Source organism: Notechis scutatus, chromosome 12 (assembly GCF_049901735.1).
Source record: "Notechis scutatus isolate UNSWTSFEM ecotype Mainland chromosome 12, rNotScu1.2, whole genome shotgun sequence".
Lineage (NCBI taxonomy): Eukaryota > Metazoa > Chordata > Lepidosauria > Squamata > Elapidae > Notechis > Notechis scutatus.
In genome coordinates this window covers 10470191-10492727 of record NC_142020.1, presented here as the reverse complement: position 1 = coordinate 10492727, position 22537 = coordinate 10470191, and the positions used below count along the sequence as shown (strand labels likewise).

At 42.2% G+C, this 22537-nt stretch overlaps 1 protein-coding gene across 30 annotated transcripts in view; it reads right to left on the bottom strand.

The window, feature by feature from the left end:
- Window positions 1-22333, bottom strand: part of MAPK8IP3 (mitogen-activated protein kinase 8 interacting protein 3) — a 59003-nt gene extending 36670 nt beyond the window's left edge. For 8 of the 30 annotated variants that reach the window (XM_087973310.1, XM_087973313.1, XM_087973319.1 and 5 more), the window contains exons 1-7: window positions 21813-22299; window positions 14483-14603; window positions 13213-13283; window positions 12263-12354; window positions 8373-8396; window positions 4620-4761; window positions 1297-1540 (exon numbers count right to left, since the gene is read on the bottom strand). In XM_087973310.1, coding sequence (XP_087829436.1) covers window positions 1297-1540; window positions 4620-4761; window positions 8373-8396; window positions 12263-12354; window positions 13213-13283; window positions 14483-14603; window positions 21813-22130 — 1012 coding nt within the window. In that variant the 5' untranslated portion in view covers window positions 22131-22299. Of the gene's footprint in view, window positions 1-1296; window positions 1541-4619; window positions 4762-8372; window positions 8397-12262; window positions 12355-13212; window positions 13284-14482; window positions 14604-21812 lie in introns of all 30 variants that reach the window. The other 22 variants (XM_087973314.1, XM_087973315.1, XM_087973316.1 and 19 more) reach the window with 6 other exon arrangements.
- Between the last annotated feature and the right edge of the window lie 204 nt (window positions 22334-22537).

Below are 22537 nucleotides of genomic sequence, written 5' to 3'. Positions count from 1 at the left end.
TCAAAGAAAAACAAGGGAGTCCAGTTGCCTCTTGAAAAAAAAAAAAAAGCTCCTTTGGGACAATCATGACCTGGAGGACTGAGAACCTCCATACACATTTAGACTGGAGACTTTATTCAATTTTCAAAAGTTTTTAAAAACATAAAATAAAATTACATACATCATTGTGCCTACGTCAAAGAAATCATTTTCATTTCCTTATCATCTTTCAAAACATTCTTTCTTTCTTGTTACATTGCATTACCATTGCATATTCTTTCCCTTATTCTTGTTACAGATTTATATATTTTCATCATATATTTCTATTTTCTTCACAGTAGATATATACATTTCTATACATAATTTCCTATTCTTTCCCTAATTGCAACTTTAATTTCTTTTTATTCTTAAGCCATGCATACCAGGCGTCCCAGACTATTTAGTATGTCGATTCCTGAGACAGGACTTTTCAATGACTGCTACAAGACAGAGTTGAAGAAGCTTCTTGAATGAGAAGCAAAACGTCTTCAAAGAAAAACCAGAAAGTCCAGTTGCTTCTTGGAAAAAGCACCTTTGGGACCAACCAATGACCTGAATGACTATGGAGAATCTCCATAGACACCGAGTAACACAACCTGTGTTTTAGGGCATCAGAAATATCACACAGCCGCAATCCAGAATGCATGCCTACCTTGTCTGTCTCACATACAGTAGTCCTCGAGTTGCAACATTCCTTTAGTGACCGTTCAACGTTACAACAGTACTGAAGAAAGTGACTTACGACCGCTCCTCACACTTACAATGGTCTCTGTGTTTCTCACAGTCACGTGATCAACATTTGGGCCCTTGGCAACTGCTGTGTATTTATGACAGTTACAGTGTCTGTAATGTGATTGCCATTCACTACCTTAACAAGGTCAATGGGGGAAAGCCAGATTAATGCTTAATGACGTGATCCATTTAACAACTGTAGTGATTTGCTTAAGAACCATGGCTAAAAAGGTTGCAAAATGGAGCACAACTCAACTAACAACTGCCTTGCTTAGCAGAGAAAAGTTGGTCTCCATTGTGGTCGTAAGTCAAGGACTACCTGCCTCGACTAGACTACACTGACGAAATCATTATCTCAAATATTTTTGGTCCCTAACTATTTAAGGTCTTTCCAATTAATTTCTTCTTCTTGTGCCACATCCGTCATCAGACGTTGGCGATCCTCTTTTTAGCAAGAGATTAATTCCAGGACCACAAAACTAGCCAGGTAGATGATGAGAAACTAAGAAGTTCAGGAAGCGAGTTAAGCAGACACACTAACTCTACCTATGCTCACGTTCCTTGTCTCCTGGACCACTTGAACTTCCATATTTCGGCTGTTCCGTTTCTCCCGTGACCGTTTGTTGTTTTTGGAGGTGACGTAGTCATTCATCGACTGAAGGCTCTCATTTAGGGGCGTCACAGCAGCCGAGGGCACCGAGGATGTGGGGGTATTCGATTTTGTTCCTGTGGTGCTGGGCGTGGCGGCTGCAGAGGACTGTCCAGATTCCGACATTTCATCAGGTGGACACTGGCGTGAAATGAGGTTTGCAAAGAGGGGAGAGAGAGAGAGAGAGAAAAGGCAAGATATCCACACCAATCCGTTTTTTTTTTCACCCCTGGTTCTATTGCTGCCTTTGAAGCATTAAGAAGTATGAACATAAGACGCCAAGCAGCAGTAATGGAAACCACGAAATGAACAACGGTGTGTCACAAAGTTTCATGGATGAGGAACATCTCTGCTGTCAGGACTGCAAGGTCTTGCAATGAATCCCTTGGGGCCTGAAGGTTGGCAGTGCCAAAGCCAGTAGAGCAAGTGCCCAAAACTTTATTTTTCCTGCAACTTCCCTTATGCTCAGCGGGCTGCTAGATCTCAATTCACTTGCAATGGGCTTCCAAAATTAATCAGTAACTGCATGTGGTACCCAGAAGTGGCCGCAACTCCTTACAATTTCTTCTGAGACTTAAAGTAAGACTATAAAATCCAAATTGTATCCCGTGCACGATAGGGTGCATAATTAATTACTGCCTCCTTTTAGTCAACGGGCAAAAGAACTCCAATATATTAAACTGGAGATAAGCAAATCATGGTGCTCTGTTTATTCTGAACTATTCCCACTAACCCTTGCCATTAAATCAAAAATTCATAATCTTTAGGGTGGCAACCGGTTGCTTATCTTTCAACCACACAGCGTAATAGCAATCAAGAACTCGAGCAGCTGAGACAGATATGAATTTTGAGTCCAACAATATCACCAAGACAATGGACTCTCCACCGCTGGCTTCAAGCAGTCTTACAACAGGCTTTAGACCTTATAGGTCCAGGTTGTCCATCACCACTTCCAACCTGAGGGGTGTGCAATTAATTGCTATGGGGAGAGCAGTGCAACTGGTTAGGAGCTGATCCACTACCGTGTGTTCTCAGGCCACTGCACTGTTAAAATTAGTTATTAATCAGCTTTCTATTTTTCCTTTATTTAAATGGTCAATGTACCTTTTCATCTGATTCTTATTGAAAACACCTAGCAGGGAAAATCAAAAGAACCCAATGCGTTTAGGTGGAACCTAAAGCAAGACCATCGTATATGGGGACAATAGATTCAACTGACTATTATGGAAACTAAACTCTCCTTGAAAATAAGGAAAGGTTCTCTTCAAAAGATCAGTAAGGGACATCTTCAGACACCAGAGGTTGCCTTCCAGGATTGTATACATTATATAAAAGGGTCAACTAGAGTCAACTAGAGACAACGCCCTAATAATTAAAAGCCACACACCTAACCAGGAACCACATAAATACAGTGGGTAGGACAGCCCAGTGCACATATTCTGGAGAGAGAGAGAAGTGCCCTGATGATGAGCTCCAACCCAAAAATTTGGAAGATGAAACCTTTGGTCCTAGTGACCAACCCAGACTGGATCTTGTAGCATTATCCTGGGACGTTGTATTTAGTTGAATGAACTAATTTTCATACATGCTATACCAACAGCACCCCATTAATTGTGCAGCCATCCTGAGGAGTCCAGAGAATGGATGTCGCCTTTGCAAAACTTGTGGGCCAATCTAGGCAGGATTTGACAGTTGATAAAGACTTCCTGGAACAGGAAGGACCATGGCTAACCCGGTCCTTTCCCTGCTGAATGCACACAAATGCAGATACCACCTACTACCTTTCTTCCAATCGGACAATGGAAAAAGACTGAATCTCTTTCTTCATGGCCGGTATAAAATTTTGGATGAAAGAAGACAGCAAAATGGAGTCTTCCTTCCCTCAAGTTCAAGCACTTCCCATTTAGTGTTGTTTCAAGCTGCAGCAACACCTGGATTGAGGTAGATGTCTAATGGAAGCAAAATAGCTTGAGCTAAATGAATTTATTGCTAATTTTTAAAGGTCACATTCACATCAATGACAATGAAGACTATGAAAAGATGACTGCTTAACCCTTTGCAGCCGTTTACATCTTCAGGAAGGAAGGCCTTGTTTTTGAAGTCACCAACACCGTACGCTGGTGAGATTCAAAACAATCCAGATGTGATTAAACATGAGAAGATCATTTAACTTAACAATAGCGTGTTTCCTATCCAGAAAGTATTAATTTTCTTCAGAGTCCTGGGCTCACTGTGGTGACTGGCTGTTGGCATAAAGGTATGACTGACTAACAGCAAATGATGGAGAACTAAGTTTTCACCGCAGTCTGTTGGTCAGAATGAGATAAAGCCACAACAAGCATACTATCCTATGTCATTTCCAGGACTAAGGCTAATAAACTACATTCTTATTGAAAAGGAAGAAGAGTAATATGGATGGTTTAAACCAGGGGTGTCCAACCTTGACAACTTTAAGACTTGTGGACTTCAACTCCCAGAATTCCTCAGCCAGCTTTGCTGGCTGAGGAATTCTGGGAGTTGAAGTCCACAAGTCTTAAAGTTGCCAAGGTTGGACACCCCTGGTTTAAATTATAAAAATCCCATCCTTGAAAGGATGACCCACAGAGGATGAAGCACAAATGTTGCGGGTTCCAGAAAGGAATGATCAGACTGCAACCAGAAGAAAGGGAAAACTGATTCAACGCTAGATAAAATATCAAGATGTTCTGATCAGGGAAAAGACTGTTCCCTTCCTTTCATTAGAATTTCTACTTCCCCAGGTTTCTTAGAGCTTGAATTTGATGATTTTGGGGGGGGCATTCCAACTCTATGAATATCCATTTAGGCCCCCTCTTTCGTGAGCTCCGCTTCACCTCCACGCATGCTCCAAAATATGAAGGGTAGCAAACGAACATGAAAACATTTGCTGCATCAGGTCATAAAATATTCTGAGCACAAAGCTCCTTCTAGCATGGCTAAACTTGAACCTCCCAATGGACCCAACCTGGATAATCAAAAGGGAGGAATGTGGGAAAATGTAGAAGGATCATAAGTTGCCTGTTCCTGGAAAGGTAGAAAAAGTTAAGCGAGCCAACAGGCCAGGAGGGAGGGGGGAGAAATGGATTTAGGCTGCAAAGGGTTACAGACACAAAGGGTCTTTCTCTCCCCCCCCCCCCATGGAAAACATAATTTGACAAGTAGGCAGGGAAGCTCTCATTTCCATGATAGTTGTAAAAAAAACCTTGTAGACGGAGTTGGACTGCAGCTGACTGAGGTCACTCAGGTGCCAGTGGTCCACTGCGGGGGCAATCTTGGCCCCCACCTGCCCACGTACCATATCATCTGTGAGGGGGATGTTCAGTGAATTAGGACGCCTCTTCATGCTAGAGCGAGAGAGAGAGCAAGAAAAAAAAGAGGGGAAAGAGTCAGTGAAACATGGCAGGCTTGAACGCATGAAAAGCAACAACAATTTTAAAAAAAACGTGCCATAGTAAATAGCATTCGGAATAACAGAGTTGGAAGGGACCTGGGAGGTCTTCTAGTCTGACCCCCTGCTCAAGCAGGAGGCTATGCTCAATAGAAGAGAATATTTGTAGCTTCAGCTTGAACTGTGGGGTCCTTGGTCTCTCTGGTTGTTGTTTTCTTGCAGATGTTTCATTACCCAATTAGGTAACATGAAATCAGTGGTGGGATTCAACATTGTTTACTATAGGTTCTGTGGGCGTGGCTTGGTGGGCGTGGCAGGGGAAAGATACTGTAAAATCCCCATTCCCTCCCCACCCCACTAACCTGCTTTCCAGCTCCGTTCTCCTGTGCAGGGCAACCAAAGAAGACCCAGCCGATCAGTTGGGACTTGGGAGGCAGGGAATAGATGGGGTTGGTGGGGCCAGTTAGAGGTGGGATTTGCCAGTTCTCCAAACTACTCAAAATTTCCGCTACTGGTTCTTCAGAACTGGTTAGAACCTGCTGAATACCATCTCCGAACATGATCAGTGGTAAACCAACCAACCCCCTTCTAGTGCTGATGATGTTACCTAGTTGGGTAATGAAATGTCTGCAAGAAAACAACCATGCTCAGAGAGCATCAAGGACCCCAGAATTAGAATTCAAGTGTTCTTTAGGATCCATTGAATGTAAACCTGTCTCTTATATGAATTTGGGCTGAGAGGAATCATCCATGTTATTCCAACTCATAACAACAGAATCTAAAGAGATGGCATACTAAAGAAACTTCCATATAATAAGTTTTTCTCAAGCTCAGCACTGAAAGTCAAATGAAGTCCACTTCTCTTCCAGATACCAAGCTTGAGAAACGCTGCCTTAGAGGCATCAAGTAAACCATTTAACTGTCTCACCATGACAGCCATTTTCCATTTAAAGAAGGCCATCCAAGTTAGTTGAGGAAATTATCTAGGTGTTGAAATCTTCAACACCGGCGCTTGGGGAACAAATGCACTTCACAATGTTCTTCCCTATCCACACATTCCTGTTCACTAAGTTCAGAATAGTCCTTATTCCAAGCTTATTTATTAATCAATTTTGTATAGCCACCCATCTCCCCAAAAGCAACTCTGAGCGACATACAGCAAGTTGGTCTACTTTTTCTTTTTAATCAAATAAAGTCAAGTTTCCAAATTGAGTGCAATTCCTCCTGAGGGATGTGTCCATATGGTTTATTTGTTTTTGTTTTTTTGACAACACACGAGTCATTTGCCATTGGATTTTTCCATTTAACTTTTCACGATTAGTGACACTTGGCTAAGCATTTACATTTGCTGTTAGATGTCAGATAATTCTGGTTTCTACCACATTCTAACAGATTTATAATAATAATAGAATTATCTCCCATCAAAGTATTAACTAAGTTTAATCATGTTTAGCTTCCTCAAGGTGTATTGAGGGCTGCCTTCTATTAAAACCCGTCTGATGGACAAGATGAAAACAAAACTGGTGGAGGTTGGGTTTAGATTCCATCAAAACTAGATGAAAACACCTTTACCCCATCAACCATTTTTTTCCTCTGCCACTCTCTCTTCACCAGGAAAGTGTGAGGAAGGGCACAGATTGACCTTGACAGTAATGGGCTTCTTGCAAAAAAAACCAAAAACCTAAAGTTGCTTGTCTTGATCTAAATGGGTTTTGCCAGCATTTTAAACAAGGTCCCTTTTTTGTATTGTCTTGGAAATACAAGGAGGTAGACATACAAAGTATGTTCTCTGCCACTGAATTATAGATCTTTTAAGATCAAAAGAATTTACGAAAAGTAGCCCCAAATCTTATTAATTAAATCATGACAAGAAGCTCAGAACATTATATTCTTTCACTGTTCAATCTCAGGTACAGATTGGCTGTGGCAGATTGGCTAAAAGCACTGGATAACAATTTGGGGAACTATCAAGTAAGAGTCCAGAGCCTTGCTTAGCCTTGGAATTATCTTGAGTTCAGTCACTCAAATAACATCCTATCTAAGCTAGTTGAGTTGCTATGAAAACAAAAGAGGACTGAGAAGATCATGGCCATGACTCAGACACTTTGAAACAGAAATAAGATAAAAAACACAATCAAAAGAACAAGGGAATGCTATAAGACACTTAATGTGTAGCTTGATCCATCTTGACTATTTTAGGACAAGTTGACATATAGGAATGAAAATCAGATACTACAAATCTATCCAAGACTGGGTTACTATCATTTTTTTCCCTTGCTTTTCCCAGTGCGGATGTGTTTCATCTCCCAGTTGTTGCCATTTTCAAAGTTGAAAGTAGAAGGCAAAAATATAAATTCTCCAGTTCCTAGTTTAGCAAAATACAATTGATGTGTTCAAATAACATGGAATTTCCCACGAAATCCTATTATGACTCAACATGAGAATGTGGTTCATACACAGCTAAAGTATGGTGAAATGCTAAATAGCTAACATCAGTTTTGTGTCATCTCTTCTGCTAGCTAAGCCAAAAAAAAATGGGAGGAGGTTTCTCCCAAGGAGCTCTGTGTGGACTTTTTCCCTCCAAAAGTGCTCCTTTCCAGCCCTATCTCACCAATGTTTTTAGTTTTCTGAGGGAGAAGGAGAGATTTGGATATGATAATGAACTCAAACCAGCTTTTTATAAACATGTCTCTTTCTTATCCCAAAGATAACACTGGAGATGGTTGAAATGAGTCAAACTTCTCCTTGCATGACTCAGCTTTGTTTGATGGATTTCAAATGGGGATTTAATCCAACTAAGAAGCAACTCAGAACTTCAAATGTAAAACTGAAGGTTCTGGAGGAAGCAATGAGGGAAAAGGCTAATGAGACTTCCTTACATTCCCCTGTGGAGAAGAAGTCATATTAAGGGGATCAATAGAAACAAATGTAATCACCTCATGCATGGTTAACAAAATCTTCAAACTGCTCTCTTTTTCAAAAATTTGCCACTCAAGGACTTCTATCCTAGCAGGAGGCTAAGAAGGGCTCTTACAACCTTCTTAGAAAAATATTGAATTACCTTTCCCCTATATTTTATGGTAGCCCTGGTTAATTTTTGTCTCCGGGAATCAAACATCAACCGCTCCTCACAACACCGCACCCCAATAATGCTGAAAAACTCAAAAAAAAAAAAAAAATGTAACTATTATAAGATCACCCAATACTGCAAGATTTGAGATCTTGCCAATCTAAATAGGAACCATTTTAAATAGTGCCTGTTGTTTCTACTTCAAACATGGTGCCAGAGCAGACATTGGGGCAAGTAGGCCTCTAAACACACAATGTATGGAGATGATAGGTGTGGCTACCAGGCCTGATTCACACTCTGAACTTGTGCTCAACATGAATGTTTTTCTCTGATCTTCAGAAAAGAGATTGTCCCACTTCCATTTAGCAGCAGTACAGAATGGCAAACTATGACTGGTGATCAGAAATTCCATGACGATGGTGAACATGATGGTGAACATGATGATGATAAAGAAAACTCAACCCCTTCCCCATCTTAGAAAGAGTCCACCAAATTACCTTTTTCTCCATGATGGGTGGTGACTGAAGTGACAAACAGAGAACAGCCAATACAAGACAGGTAATGGCACAAGAAGCAAGACAAGAGAACAACCATTAGAGTGCGAACGTCATGCAAGCATGCATTGACATGCTCAGACAACATGCTCATTTGAACAGAGATTGACATGCTAGCCCAGAACCTCACAAGCACATTGTGAAGCAAGGATGATACTGTTGTGTGTACAGTTACACTGCGTTGCTGGTCTGCAATCTCAAATAAAGTGATGTTTCTTTATTGTACATCAGCGTAAGACACTTTGCAAAAATTTGAAATAGTCGTTTCAACACTGATCCCACAGTTTTATCGTTCGAACAATGGTCTCTGCATTCATGGCAGAAGATGGCAATTGTATAACATTTGCAAAATATAGTAAGCCAAGATTTTCTAGAATTCTTGTTTTGGAGTAGAATTCTTTGAAACAAGCCAGGGATCAGAAACAAAGAACACATCATAGCTTTCAGCTCTAGCTTCTTCTTAGAGGTGGGACAAATAAGAATTTTTTTTGGTGGGGGGGTGGACTTGATAGTATTGACACAGATAATAGTTACATGTGAAAGACCCACGACTAGATCTCTCATAATGTACTTATTTTACATTGAAGGACGGAGATGACTTGAATGGAAGACTCACACTGGACATAACCCTTAATGCGTAACTCTTTTCATAATCTCAGGAATATATAAATATGTATTTCTCTCTGTGCGATTCCTTTTTCTTTCTTTCTTTTTAATCCTACAGAGCTTAGATCACGAAAGCAGAGAGAGAAGGGATTAAACATCCCAAAATAAATCAGTTCCTTTTATGTAGAAATAACTACTCCTGAAGTTCTAATCATGGTTTTCCAATGTAATATTTCATCTGGCTTATGGACAATTTTCTCTATGTTTCCTAAAACTGTACCAGGAAATACAAGGGTAGATATACTATATGTTCTAATAAGAATTGTTGATTTCCTTCTTATGGTGACAAGTAAGTTTATAAGTTGGCTTTTGATTGCCATCTAAAACTTGAGAACTGTTTATTAGGAATGGGGGATATACATTCCATCAGTGAGTTCCCAAGATGGATTACAAATTACCACATTTCAGGGAAAAACTCAAAACTTTAAAAATAGCAGGATTTAAAAGAGCAGAAAAGAGGGGTGGATGACTCTCAAATCTGGCTTCATACTATTTCACATTTTAGTGATCAGCATTCCAGACCTATTTGTCCCAGCAGTAACTATCACCATCTTCTTGGAGTTAGTTTCTCCTAGACCATTCATACCACTAGCAAAATGCTTGAAGTACTCTTTGTCTCTATTCAATGCATCCTATACCTACTTCTCCCACACTCAATAACATAAAGAGTTTTTGAAATCTCAAAAGTTGAATCCTTCTCATCCACAAAATCTGTGGATGAGTTCGAACTTCATAATCAGACCAGAAAGTTATATGTTCTTATATCTCATTACACTCCAACAATATTTTCTTAAGGTTGGGTTTCCCAGCCACTTGAAGAAGTGTGGACTTCCCAGAATTCTGGGAGCTGACTGGGGGATTCTGGGAGTTGAAGTCTGAACATCTTCAAGTGGCCAAGATTGGGAAACACTGTCTTAAGGGATCATCCCTTGTGCTCCCCCTATAGAACAGGGGTGTCAAACTCGATTTCATGGAGGGCCGCATCGGGGCTCTGTTTGACCTCGGGGCGCCAGGGTGGGCATGGCCAGAGTGGACGTTGCCGGCTCGACGTCACTCATGTGATGGTCCAAGGGCTCTGCCAGTGAAAACAGGTACCCAAGCTCCGTTTCAGCTGCAATGGCCTCCTGCAACCCTCTGCCAGAGAAAACTGAGCTCGGGAGGATCCTAGGGGTTCTGTTTTCACTGGCAGAGGTACCACAGGCCAGTTCTTCGCTGTTTCAGGGTGGCTCCGTGGGCCAGCTCTAAGCACCCCGCAGGCTGGATCTGGCCTCCGGGCCTTGAGTTTGACACCCCTGCTGTAGAAAACCTGCCTGTCCGAATCAGTTGTTGCCATATTGTTTTTGATTTGCCAAAAAAAGAAGGCAAGCTTCTCAAACTCATAGAAAGAAACTCCAATGGAAGCAAATCACAAGGAAAGCACGTTGGCATCCTCCCATCCTCACACAGAAAAATGTCCCTCTCTTCAATAAATCCGGGAATTACAGAACACGTTCTGTGCTCATACACGCGCTCCCATTCTAAAGGATACAGGATGTCTCCACTTTTCAAAAGAAAAAAAACAACCCCTAAGCACAATCATAGCGCTAACCACATGCAGAGGTGAGATAAGCAAGGGGAACTGTGGAATACAAGTCCAGCCGGATACAAGCCAAATACAGAAGAAGGTGCATTGACTGGGATGAAGGAAATAACACTCCTGACATTGGTTGGTGGGTCACAGAAGATTTACACAGGACACCAAACCCCACACCCTGTAGGGATTTAATTAAACAACGTTCTTTTCTCTTCCCCCGGAAGCGAGTCCATCTATTCACTCCAAAGATGGACAACTTGCCCAACGTAGAAGAAATTAATGCTCCTGCTGTCTCCATGATCTCAGTCTCTGTTCTATCCCCACCTTTGTAATTTATAACCCCATTTCACGGAGGGCCTGTCCCTGCCTAGGGCATAAGGCACCTGAAAGCAAGAGGCTGCAGATAATAATCCTCATTGGGCTCCATTCCCCACCACAAGCTGTAACCTGTTAAGATTGAATCAGAAAAGCTTTTGTCCTTGTCCAGGTAGTCCTCGACTTGCAACAATTCATTTAGGGATCATTCGAAGTTACAATGGCACCGAAAAAAGTGACTTATGACCATTTCACCCCCCTTATGTCTATGGGTGAAATTCAGATGCTTGGCAACTGGCTCATATTTACGAAGTTGCAGTGTCCTAATTTCATGTGATCCCCTTCTGTGATCTTCTGATGAGCAAACTCAACGGGAAAGCCAGATTCACTTAATGACCATGTTACTAACTTAACACCTGCAGTGAGTGATTCACTCAACATCTGTGGCAAGAAAGGCCATCAAATGGGGCAAAATTCATTTAGCAACAGGAATTTTGGGCTCAGCTGTGGTCATAAGTCAAGGACTAGCTGTACAAGTATAGCTCTTCAGCGAAGGAGCCCAGTCTTTAAAAAAACTTCTTGCAAGCCTAAAAAAACGGTACAGCTGCTTTAAGAGTTGCCTTAACTTCAAGGGGATTTATTTAATCTCATGCTCACCAAGGGCTCCTTCCAAATTATTTTCAAAGCTTGCATAGCCTGTTTATAGCTCTTAAGCTAGAACAGGAAGACACAAATATAATTTCCAACATTTTGGCCTTTGGACTCTACTTTAAAGTGTTTGTTTCTAATCTCAAAGAAGCCAGACTTCTTAAGAAGGAAATAGTAAATTGGGAAAAAATAGGGGCTGGGGGGAGTATCTTAAAGGAATTTACATTCAAACTTTTAAAATCATTTTTTAAAAACTCTGCTGTGGTACAAAATGCATTCACATTTGCTACCCTTTGGTTTGAAATCATGCTTCACAACATCAGGACAAAGTACTGAACCTCCTGGAGACGAAGACTTAAACCAACTTTTCAAAGGAACATGCCGACAGGGAAACAAGCTGTGTAACACAACTAGAGGCATTTCAAGCATTTTTCCTTCACTCTCCCCATGCAGATCCCACCATCATAATTCACCCTGTTCCCAAAGGCTCAAAGAAGCAGCCTGGCTCATGTATTGTCCCAAGATGCTCATTTCGGTCACATGGAGAGAAGCATCTAGGCCAGATCAGAACAGCCCTTCTCGCCTTGAAACTCTTACTTCCTTAGGGGCAGAACCCGGGGGCACACCTTACCTTCTCCCAGACAGACCACTCTCGTTTTGGCTATTTCCAGCGACCTGCTGCATCTTGGATCTCTCAATGTGCTCCACATAGGTCTGGATCATCTGCCAAAGAAGGGGAAGAAAAAGAAAGATGGTACTTAATGTGGATTCCCTCTCCAATTTAGAGTGGTACCCGAGTCCAATGTTTTGTGATCTGAAAAATGGCTTCTCTTTTAATAAATAAAAATAAAAATAAAATAATAATAATAATAATAATAATAATAATAATAATAATAGTGTTCTGGCTTTTCCATACAGCAGAGACAGAACTTACAAACTTCCAGCTATGATTGAGTTGTGGTGGCGCAGTGGTTAGAATGCAGTACTGCAGGCTACTTCTGCAGCCTGCCAGCTGCTTGCAGTTTGGCGGCTGAAGGTTGACTCAGCCTTCCAAGGTCAGCAAAACGAGGAGCCAGATTGTTGGGGATAATATGCTGACTCTGTAAACCACTTAGAGAGGGCTGTAAAAGCACTAGGAAGCGGTATATAAGTTTAAGTGCTATTGCTATTGCTGCAGTTGATTGGATGTTGCATTAGGAGCCCTGGTGGTGCAGTGGTTAGAATGTGGTATTGCAGGCTGACTCTGCCCACAGTCTGGAGCTCAATCCTGGCTCAAGATTGACTCAGCCTTTCATCCTTCCAAGGTGGGTAAAATAAAGACCCAGATTGTTGGGGGACAATAGGCTGACTCTGTAAACCACTCAGAGAGGGCTGGAAAGATCTGTGAAGCGGTATATAAGTGCTATTGCTAAGTGCTACTATACTCCAATACCCACCGCACTAGAACAGAAGATCAGAGAAGATGGGAATCCAGTCCCATAAATCTGAAAGGAGTTAGGGTTACTGCTGTCATTTACTTTTAGACCTGTACATTCCAACTAATAATAATCAGCTCTCATCCACTCCTAGTAAAGGAGATACCTCTGTGTGCCGCTGGTGTAGAGCATTGTATTCTTTCTTCATTTCAGATTCACGCTCCTCCAACCGGGAAACTGTTCATTATTTTAAAAAGAAAGAAAAAAAAAAGAAAGCGGGTTGAGGAGAAACAGATCTCTGAGAAAGACGATACTAACAGGTGGTAAATGGAATGAGGATACTTCTTCAAGCTTGCTCTAGTTTACTCCCACTGCTTTGTTGTAACATTACAAATCAACAAAAGAGTAGGTTGTGCCTCAATTTCCTGGTGGCTTAATTGATACAGCATGTACTTTTCAGGTAGAGATCTTAGATTCAGTCTCTGAACTTTTAAAACAAGCTACAAATAGCCACACCTTGAGCCTAGTCAGACCAAAGGTCTATCTAATGAAGTGTCATCTTTATAAACATTTGGATTTGGTTCCCTATGCAAACTTAGGAATTGAAGCAGAAACCTTTTACATTCAGTATGTCATGCCCCTGTCAGAATCTGATTCGGAGGGGGAGGCCGAGCAGCTGACGGGGTGTGGGAGTGTGGCTCCATTGGCTGTGGAAGAAACTGGGGAAGGGCAAAGTCCGGCTGGGCAGAGCAAGGGAGAGGTAGGGCAAGGCAGAGGAAATTTGGAGGAAAACCCAGGCCCACCCCCTCTTCATCCTAGGGCATGCAGGGAGGAACAGAGAAGGGAGCAATGTGAGTTGCGTGGCTTAAGGAGGAGGAAAGGGCCCTGATTCCCTTCATTAGCTGCAGCTGGGAACACAGTGTTTAAAAAGCGAAGTTGCGTACAGCAAACTGTTGGGAGCAAATCGTGAATTATCTGGTATTGTCGAGGCTTATATGGGTTCCTGGCGTCTTCCCAACTGTGTGTGTTTTGCTGTGCTATCAAGTCTGCAATTCTTTATCCTGCCCTGTCAAGTTAATTGCTGCAGCTTGGTTTGTGTGTATTTTTAGTTACAATTTGTATGTACTTCGTTTTCGGACTGAATTTCCTCCACTTAAAGACTGTTCTTGGGAGAATTTTTTCTCCAGCCAGAAGGTAACCAGGACATTGGGGGCAAATTTGGAGGTATTAAAGGGACTCTTCTTACTTATGTGACTGTGTTGCCTTTGTGCCACGGCCCGGGTCAACACACAGTAAATGTTTTTCCTCTGAAGCCAATTAGTGCTTTGTCTATTTGGCAGTTCATGATGCATTGAGGGTAATCCAACCAAATTCAACAAAATCTGTGTATGGCATGCAGTAAAACATGGCCAAATTTTGTCAATGGCTATACTCACTCTGGTCGGCATAGTTCTTGGCCTTCAGCTCCAGCTGCCGTGTTTGAAATTCCAGGTGCTCAACCTGAACCTGCAACTCTTTCTTTTCCTGTTCCAGTGCATCTTCAAATTCAATAAATTTCTATTGAAGACACAAATAATGTAAGCAGAGAAACTGTGACTTTTACTACAATCTGCAATCAATCGAAAACTGTCCCTTCTTACAAATAGTGCAATTTTCCTATGAAAATGCATATTTTAAGCATATAGCAACTGTCACCTGGGCTAATTAGTATTTTGAGGTGTTGTTCTTTATAAAAATAAATTATTTTGGCTTTGCACAAAAATATTTTTCGTCTGCACTGTAATATTTCTTCCTTTGTCTGCAGTGCTGGATTCAGACCTGAAGGCAAACACAAATATTGTGACAGACATCTACAATCTTTATACTATGCATAACTTCGGCCAATTCAGTCTGAAGCACTATCCACCACTCCTTGTGTTGGTACAAAAGTCTCCAATATAAAACTGGCTCTCTGCTTCACCAATTCCCAATCCACCTTGGTTTCATCTGTTGGACCCCCGTTGCTGAACCATGCTAATGTCATTGGCCAGTTCCTCTCTGGCTCTATAATTTACCCTTTAATTATTAAACAAATTTACACAGCAGCCCAACAAAATTTACCATTTGTTTTTTTAAACATCCATCAAATAATCAAAACCTGTTTTAAAAAAACAACAACCCAGTTTCCGTGACAGCAACAACACAATCCAATCAGCCGCTCGATTGGCTCCATCTCCATTCATGGTCCCCAGGCTCTCTGACAAAACCATGTTTTTATGGCCCTTTGCAAAAGCAACAGGGTGGGAGACAACTGTACCTTTGGGGGAATGATGTTTCATAAAGAAGGGGCCACCACTGAGTAGGTCCTTTTTTGTGGTCCCACCAGATGTACCATCCCTAATCAATGGGGCTCGTCACATGCCCATCTTGGTTGGGCTTTTTAGGACTTCAGAAATAACAATTACTACGAACCTGCCTTCCATCGAGGACCTATACACTGCAGGCGTCAAAAAGAGGGCTGTGAAAATATTTACAGAACCCTCACATCCCGGACATAAACTGTTTCAGCTCCTACCCTCAAAACGACGCTATAGAGCACTGCACACCAGAACAACGAGACACAAGGACAGTTTTCCCCCGAATGCCATCACTCTGCTAAACAAATAATTCCCTCAACACTGTCCAACTATTTACAAAGTCTGCACTACTATTACTGTTAATCTTCTCATCACTCCTTATCACCCATCCCCTCCCACTTGTGACTCTATGACTGTAACTTTGTCGCTTGTGTCCTTACGATCTATAATGACTGTTTCCTAGTATGATTTGATTGCTTATTGTACCCTATGACTATCATTAAGTGTTATACCTGATGATTCTTGACTCTTGACAAATGTATCTTTTCTTTTTATGTACACTGAGAGCATTTGCACCAAAGACAAATTCCTTGTGTGCCCAATCACCCTTGGCCAATAAAGAATTCTATTAGATGTATTGGGGAGAGTCAGTCCTTCAAATAGCCTGGCCCAATGTCATGTAGGGCTTTAAAGGTGATAATAACCAGCACCTTGAATTGCCAACCTTCTTACGATGATACTACCTAGTGGAAAAACATTCACCCATCAGGACACTGCCCTTTGAACAGGCAGAGTGCCACTGTTTTTCTTCATTGTTTTCGCAAGACAAAGTGATCAAAACTGATCAATTTTGGGCAACTGGCAAAAAAATAAAACAAAAACTCTGTTTAATATCCATCTTTGGTTTTCAGAAAGCTCCAATGAAGAAAGGAGACAACAAGGAATCTATTGCATACCTGAGGTCTCTATTCTTTGTCATTAAAGTACTGGATTCTATTCTATTGTCCTTTCTTGGCCTAGAAACTTAGAGAGAAGTTAGTTTTCAAAATAATTATTAGTACTGTAAAGACAGTGTATTCATGAGCAGTTTGTGATGCTATTGTATCCTTAATAAAAACAGACCAATCCAGAAGTCTTGACTACCTGAATATTTCCGATTTTATGCTAGCAAAGAACTGGAAATGAACCAATGTCTACAAACGTGATTATCATTCAAAGCCAAACCTTACTAGAATCTTTTATTACAGAAACTCTGCACCCCGGATTTTTATTTCTCTTCTGCCAATTTAAGTCATAAGCTGCAAATGGCCAGTTGGGGAAGGACGGCAGCTCAATGGAAACGGTATACACTTTGAAGACAGAATGCTCCAATACGTATTTGATTTTAAAAAAAAGATTCTAGTAGCAGATGATGTGAAAATCCTTTGGCTAGGTTCCAGAGAGCCATATTCCTGTTTAAACAATATGCTGCTAAATAGGCAAAAGGCCTAGACTCATGTCAATTTGATCACGGTCGGTGGCAATCGGTTTCACAAATTAACAAGTATTAATAAGCTTTTTTCCCTCTTTTCTATCAGGGTATGATTTCTAAGTGGAATATATGGCATTTCTAGCTAGAGGGACCAAGTCCTTTTTTGCATTGGTCATCTCAGAGGATGCTGCTACTGATCCTAATAATTAATGTTATTTTAAGTAGACACAATAGAATAGGAATAGGAATAGGAATAGGAATAGGAATAGGAATAGAATAGAATAGAATAGAATAGAATAGAATAGAATAGAATAGAATAGAATAGAATAACAAGAGTTGGAAGGGACCTTGGAGGTCTTCTAGTCTAACCCCCTGCTTAGGCAGGAAGTCCTATAGCATTTCAGACAAATGGCTATCCAATCTCTTCTTAAAAATTTCCAGTGTTGGAGAATTTACAACTCTGGAGGCAAGTTGTTCCACTGATTAATTGCTCTCACTGTCAGGAAATTGATTGTATGGAATACTAAGACCGGGTTCCCAAATATTCTGGTTTCTTTAATCATAGTTTACTGAAATGTGTTCATTAAAGCCAAGTCAAAATCAAACACCTTACATCAAGGCTTAAAATCTATTCTATTCTGACTGTAAAGGTGAAGCATTGGCAGCTACAGGCCTCATTCGTTTCAAGTTGTCATTATAGTAAAGGGAGGGGATTACAAATGGGTTAGTTGGAGAAACGAAACTTCCCACGGAGGCTTGTGAAAGTCTGGGAACTTTTCAAGGACATATTAACAGGTGTGAAGAAGGAGACAGATGGTTCCCATAACAAGATAACTGGTTTACATGGTTTATGTTGAGGTTGGGCTGGGAAATTCATTGTCTAATACCATGAACTGGTGCTAGAGAATTTCAGAGTTAGTTTTACTTCCACAATACCATGCTGTATATTCAATAAACCGGTAAGGTTTTCATAAATGAAAATGACCCTGGACTTTTATTTGGATACTCAAGCTGGATATTGACAAGAGGTCCTATATGTAACAGGGTTTCCGAACCTAAACAAGTTCCAGGTTGACGTGTATGGATTTCAGCTCCCAGAATTCCCCAAGAAGCATTCTTGGAACTTGCTTCGACCGGAAGACTATGGTATTCAGCCACTGAGGTGAATAAGGATACGTATAGTACAGTAAGCACAGATTAACAAATTCTCTTTCCCTGTCCACGATTTCAGGAATGTCATGTTTGTGATAGATATGCACACGTTTGTGTAGGGGGCAAAGGAAATGGATTTGAAGGATAAGAGGACAACCAAGCCAGATGAAAGTTTCCTGACCTTGGGCCAAGAAAGTAATTTGAGAAAACATTTCAGAGAAGCTCTTTCCTGGTTCACACAAAGAGAAAAGGAGGGTGGAAAGCACATTGTGTTGGTTTCTTTTCTGGTCTATCTAAATATAGGCATGTAGTTTGGGGGAAGGGAAAAGAAATCTCAGTTAAGAAAGCAGGAAAATCCAGGACAATTTTATGTGTTTTTCTAGGAATTTTAGGGAGATTCACCCTCACGTTTCTATCACATTTGCACATATTTCTTCTACTATTCTCACAACCGTTTATTAGAAAATTGCAAAAACCAATAAAACTGATTTCCACTATGCCATCATTCTTGTTAACCATGGTTTATTTGAGTCATAATGGTTGCACATCAGAAGTGGTATTCAGCTGGTTCTGAACGGTTCTGGAGAACCGGTAGCAGAAATTTTGAGTAGTTTGGAGAACTGGCAAATCCCACCTCTGACTGGCCCCGCCAACCCCATCTCTTCTCTGCCTCCCGAGTCCCAGCTGATCAGCTGGGTCTCCTTCTGTTGTCCTGCACAGGAGAATGGAGCTGGAAAGCAGGTTAGTGGGGTGGGGAGGGAATGGGATTTTGCAGTAACCTTCCTCTGCCATGCCCACCAAGCCACACCCACAGAACCGATAGTAAAAAAAAAAATGAATCCCACCACTGTTGCACAGGAATAAGATATTAAGTGATAACTGATAGGTTTACATACTTTTAGTTCACAAGTATATGCTAAATCAAAGCCAAAATACCCAGATTATTGGTGCTGAGCCTAACCCAGCTAACATATAAACACAATGCAGCTCATTCTCTTTCAGTACTTCCGTGGTACTCATAATTTTCTTCCCTAATCTTAGGCTCTAGAGATCTGGCCCACTCAAAATATAGCAAATTTCTCTTATTGTTTTATCCAGAGAAGCAGGCGGCTATCTTAATATAGTTATTTGAAATCAGCACAACTTCAATAGCATAAGCCTACACACATGCCCCATACAGGAGATAAATTTCTCTTTGCCTGGATCGTGATTATAATATTTTGTGAGCTCACCCTACATAAAGCAAGATCACAGTCATAAAAAAAAATGTACTGAAAGTTGTCGAGAATGAGAAATTGGATTTGTTTCTAATTTAGGCAAGATTAAAGGAACTGTATGAACGCACTTGCGATTCAATGGTTGTCAAGAGTGTGTTAGCCACAAAGAGCTTTCATAGAAATGGGGGATGTAATTATGTGGGAGCTCTCATTTCTGTTTCAATGGACAGCTGCCCATCTCAGTCCTAGCCGCACCAACAGTAGAAATACAATGGGAGACCAGGCTTCCTTGCTGACTTAATAGGAAGACACATCCAAGAAAGACAAATCTGGAAAAATAAAAAAGATTCACCCTGACAGCACCATCTTCAATGTTGAAACTCCAAGTCTCCCATCTCAGCAAGATGTCATCAATAAAGCAACATTTCAAAATAATGAAACTGAAACCACATTTCCAGTCTACAGAACTGTGGGACAAAATTGGAAGAGATTAGAAGGTAACTGTGATGTAGAAAAGCAATCTGAAGATTCTCAGAAACCCATCACCCACCCTAGCCAGATCTGTTTATTGCCTAACCATGGTTTGTAGGGAAAAAATAATCTGCTAAAGATTACATGACCCATGAAGATTGAAACCATTGCTAGAAACTAATAGTGTCTGAACTAAGATAACATACTAAGCAGTGCACACTAAATGAATCAGGTCACTGGGTGAAATGATTTTAATTTGTAGCTCTATTTTGGCTTTTTTTTCTCAACAAGCAGATAGATCCAAGTTGCTGGAACAGCTGGATTCACATAGCAGTTCAAATTTAATTTAGAGGAGTCAAGAAATCCTTGCAGATCAAATGCATCTACTAAGTTATTCAGATGTACTTTCTGGCCACTTGCCACCACCAAAGAAAGCCCTTTCTGTGTTTGTTTCTTCCTATGTTTACAAATGTATCTTTTTCATCCATGCAATGATAGAAAGTATATTTTTTCTGGCATTTTTATCAGCTCCAAACATTTCTTTTACTAGGCTAAGAAAGGCATAGGTGATATATCCCAATGCTAAATGGAAGAAAGGATAATCGCTAGGAAGCAAGCTAAACTTCTGAAAATGAAAATTTAGAAAATAGAAAAAAAAAGAGAGCATATTTTCAAAAATTGGGACAGATAAAACATATTTTTCAAAAGACTAGCTGGGTGACTTTCTGACGTCCTCCAAAGATAAATTATCAAGTTTTGAGACAGGAATTAATAAAGGGACAAGCCAATCTATTTGGTTAACTGCCAAGAGGAATGGAAAACACATTTGGATGAATGCCTCCGTAATATACTAGCAGTTCCCACATCTAGCAACCTCTAGTTTTGTTTTGTTTTTTAACGGCTTTTTTATCCCACTTCTATTATTTTTTTATATCTAACTCAAGGCCCTGAATATGCATAATACATCTTCCTCCTCCTATTTTTTCCACAACAACTCTGTGAGGTGGGTTGGGCTAAGACAGACCTGCCAGCCCAAGGTCACTCAACCAATTTCATGCCTAAAGCGGGACTAGAACTCACAGTCTCCTGGTGATTGGTACAAAATCACCCATCTGGCTTTCATACCTAAGGCAGGATTAGAATTCACCAACTTCTGTTGATTGGCCCAAAGTCACCCAACTGACTTTCAAGCATAAGATGGGACTAGAACACATGGTCTCCTAGTCTTATTGGCCCAAAATCACCCAGTCAATTTTCATGCCTAAGACGGCACTAAAACTCACCGGCTCCTGGTTTCTAACCTGGTGCCTTAATTACTAGGCCAAACAAGCTCTCCGATTGTTGGATGACAATTATCTCGAGCAGAACAGCTCATCGAGGTTGACGATGAGAATGAGAAGCAAAAACTTCTGAAAGTCGATTTGACGCACTGGAGGTAGGAAAAGGGGATGGCTGGCCCAGGACTGTTAGTTTGATCAGGTTGGGGGAAAAGTGATGGGGAAAACAAATTCTTCCCCACCATGTCATTTATTCATTGGAAGCCAACTTCATTTCCCTTCCCCTCTCCCCCCCATAAATTAAGGAAGATTTCCAAGCCACCCTTTTTGTTTCCTTTGCCCTCCAAGAAAGCCAATTCACGACCCATTCAAGCTCTGAGATGCCTCCAGATTCCAATGCTCTTCCAATGCTTTTCTACACCTGCTTTCATTTTTTTTTTAAATCCACCCTAAGAGAAACAGCAGCCAGAGCCTTTTTTCAGACACAGCCCAGCCTGAGCTGAATATCTAGCTGGAACTCAGCCCCTTGCAGGGGGAAACTGCTTCTCCCCCTCGTCCCCAAGGAACGGGTCCAAGGATTATGAAAGCTCCCAGCATAATAAATCACAGTCCCTGCCACAGAAGAAGCGGCTAGTCCTCTGGCGGCTCTGATCTGGTGATAAGGATGGGGAGGAGGGATGGAGGGATGCTCAGCTGCAACGGAAGGAAAGCCCCGAGGCTCTACGCGCGAGTCAGAGGGCCGGAGAGGCCTCGCAGCCTTCCCACCCCGAAGCTCCGCGGCCAAGTCCGGGCCTCTGGCTGGCCCTCGGGGGTGGGGGGTGGGCTCTGCCCGCCTGGCTCACCTCCTCGGCCTGCTTGCGCAGCGCCTTCTCCCGCTCGTACTGGGTGAGCAGCTGCTCGTTGTCCTCCCGCAGCAGCTCCAGCTCCACCTCGTGCTCCTGGTTGTCGGTCAGCACCGAGTCGAGGTTCTCCAGCACCGTCACCACCAGCGGCATCAGCTCTTTCACCACCTCCTCGTCGTAGCAGCGGATCAGGCGCTCGAACTCGCGGTAGATGCTGTTGGCCAGGCCCGAGACGCGCTCCGACATCACCGAGCCCGAGCAGTAGTCGTCCCCCGGGTAGCCGCCGACGCCGCCATCGTCCAGCTGGATCTCCAACATCTTGGCGGAGGCGCCGCCGATGCGCTTGCCCACCCACCCCCTCCGCCGCCGCACCTGCTCGGCCGGCCGGCTTGCAGAAGATGGACGGAGGCGGCGGCGGCGGCGGCGGTGCTGATGCTCCTCCGGCCTCGGCTTCGGTCTCCCCCCCGCGTCTCTCCGGCGCTCGCTCGCTCGCTCGCTCGCCCCTGCCCTGCGCTACTGGCCACTCCCGTCGCCCGCCTCTCCCTGGCGCTCCTGCCTTGCGCGCACAGGCGCATCAGAGAGGCCGAGGCGGCGGGCGGGCAGGCGCCGGCTCCTCCCGGAGGGGAGGCTGATGGGGGTCTCTGGGGAGCCCCCTTCCCCGCGCAGGGATAGGCGGGCTTTCATTCATGAAAGATGATGATGATGATGATGATAATAATAATAAT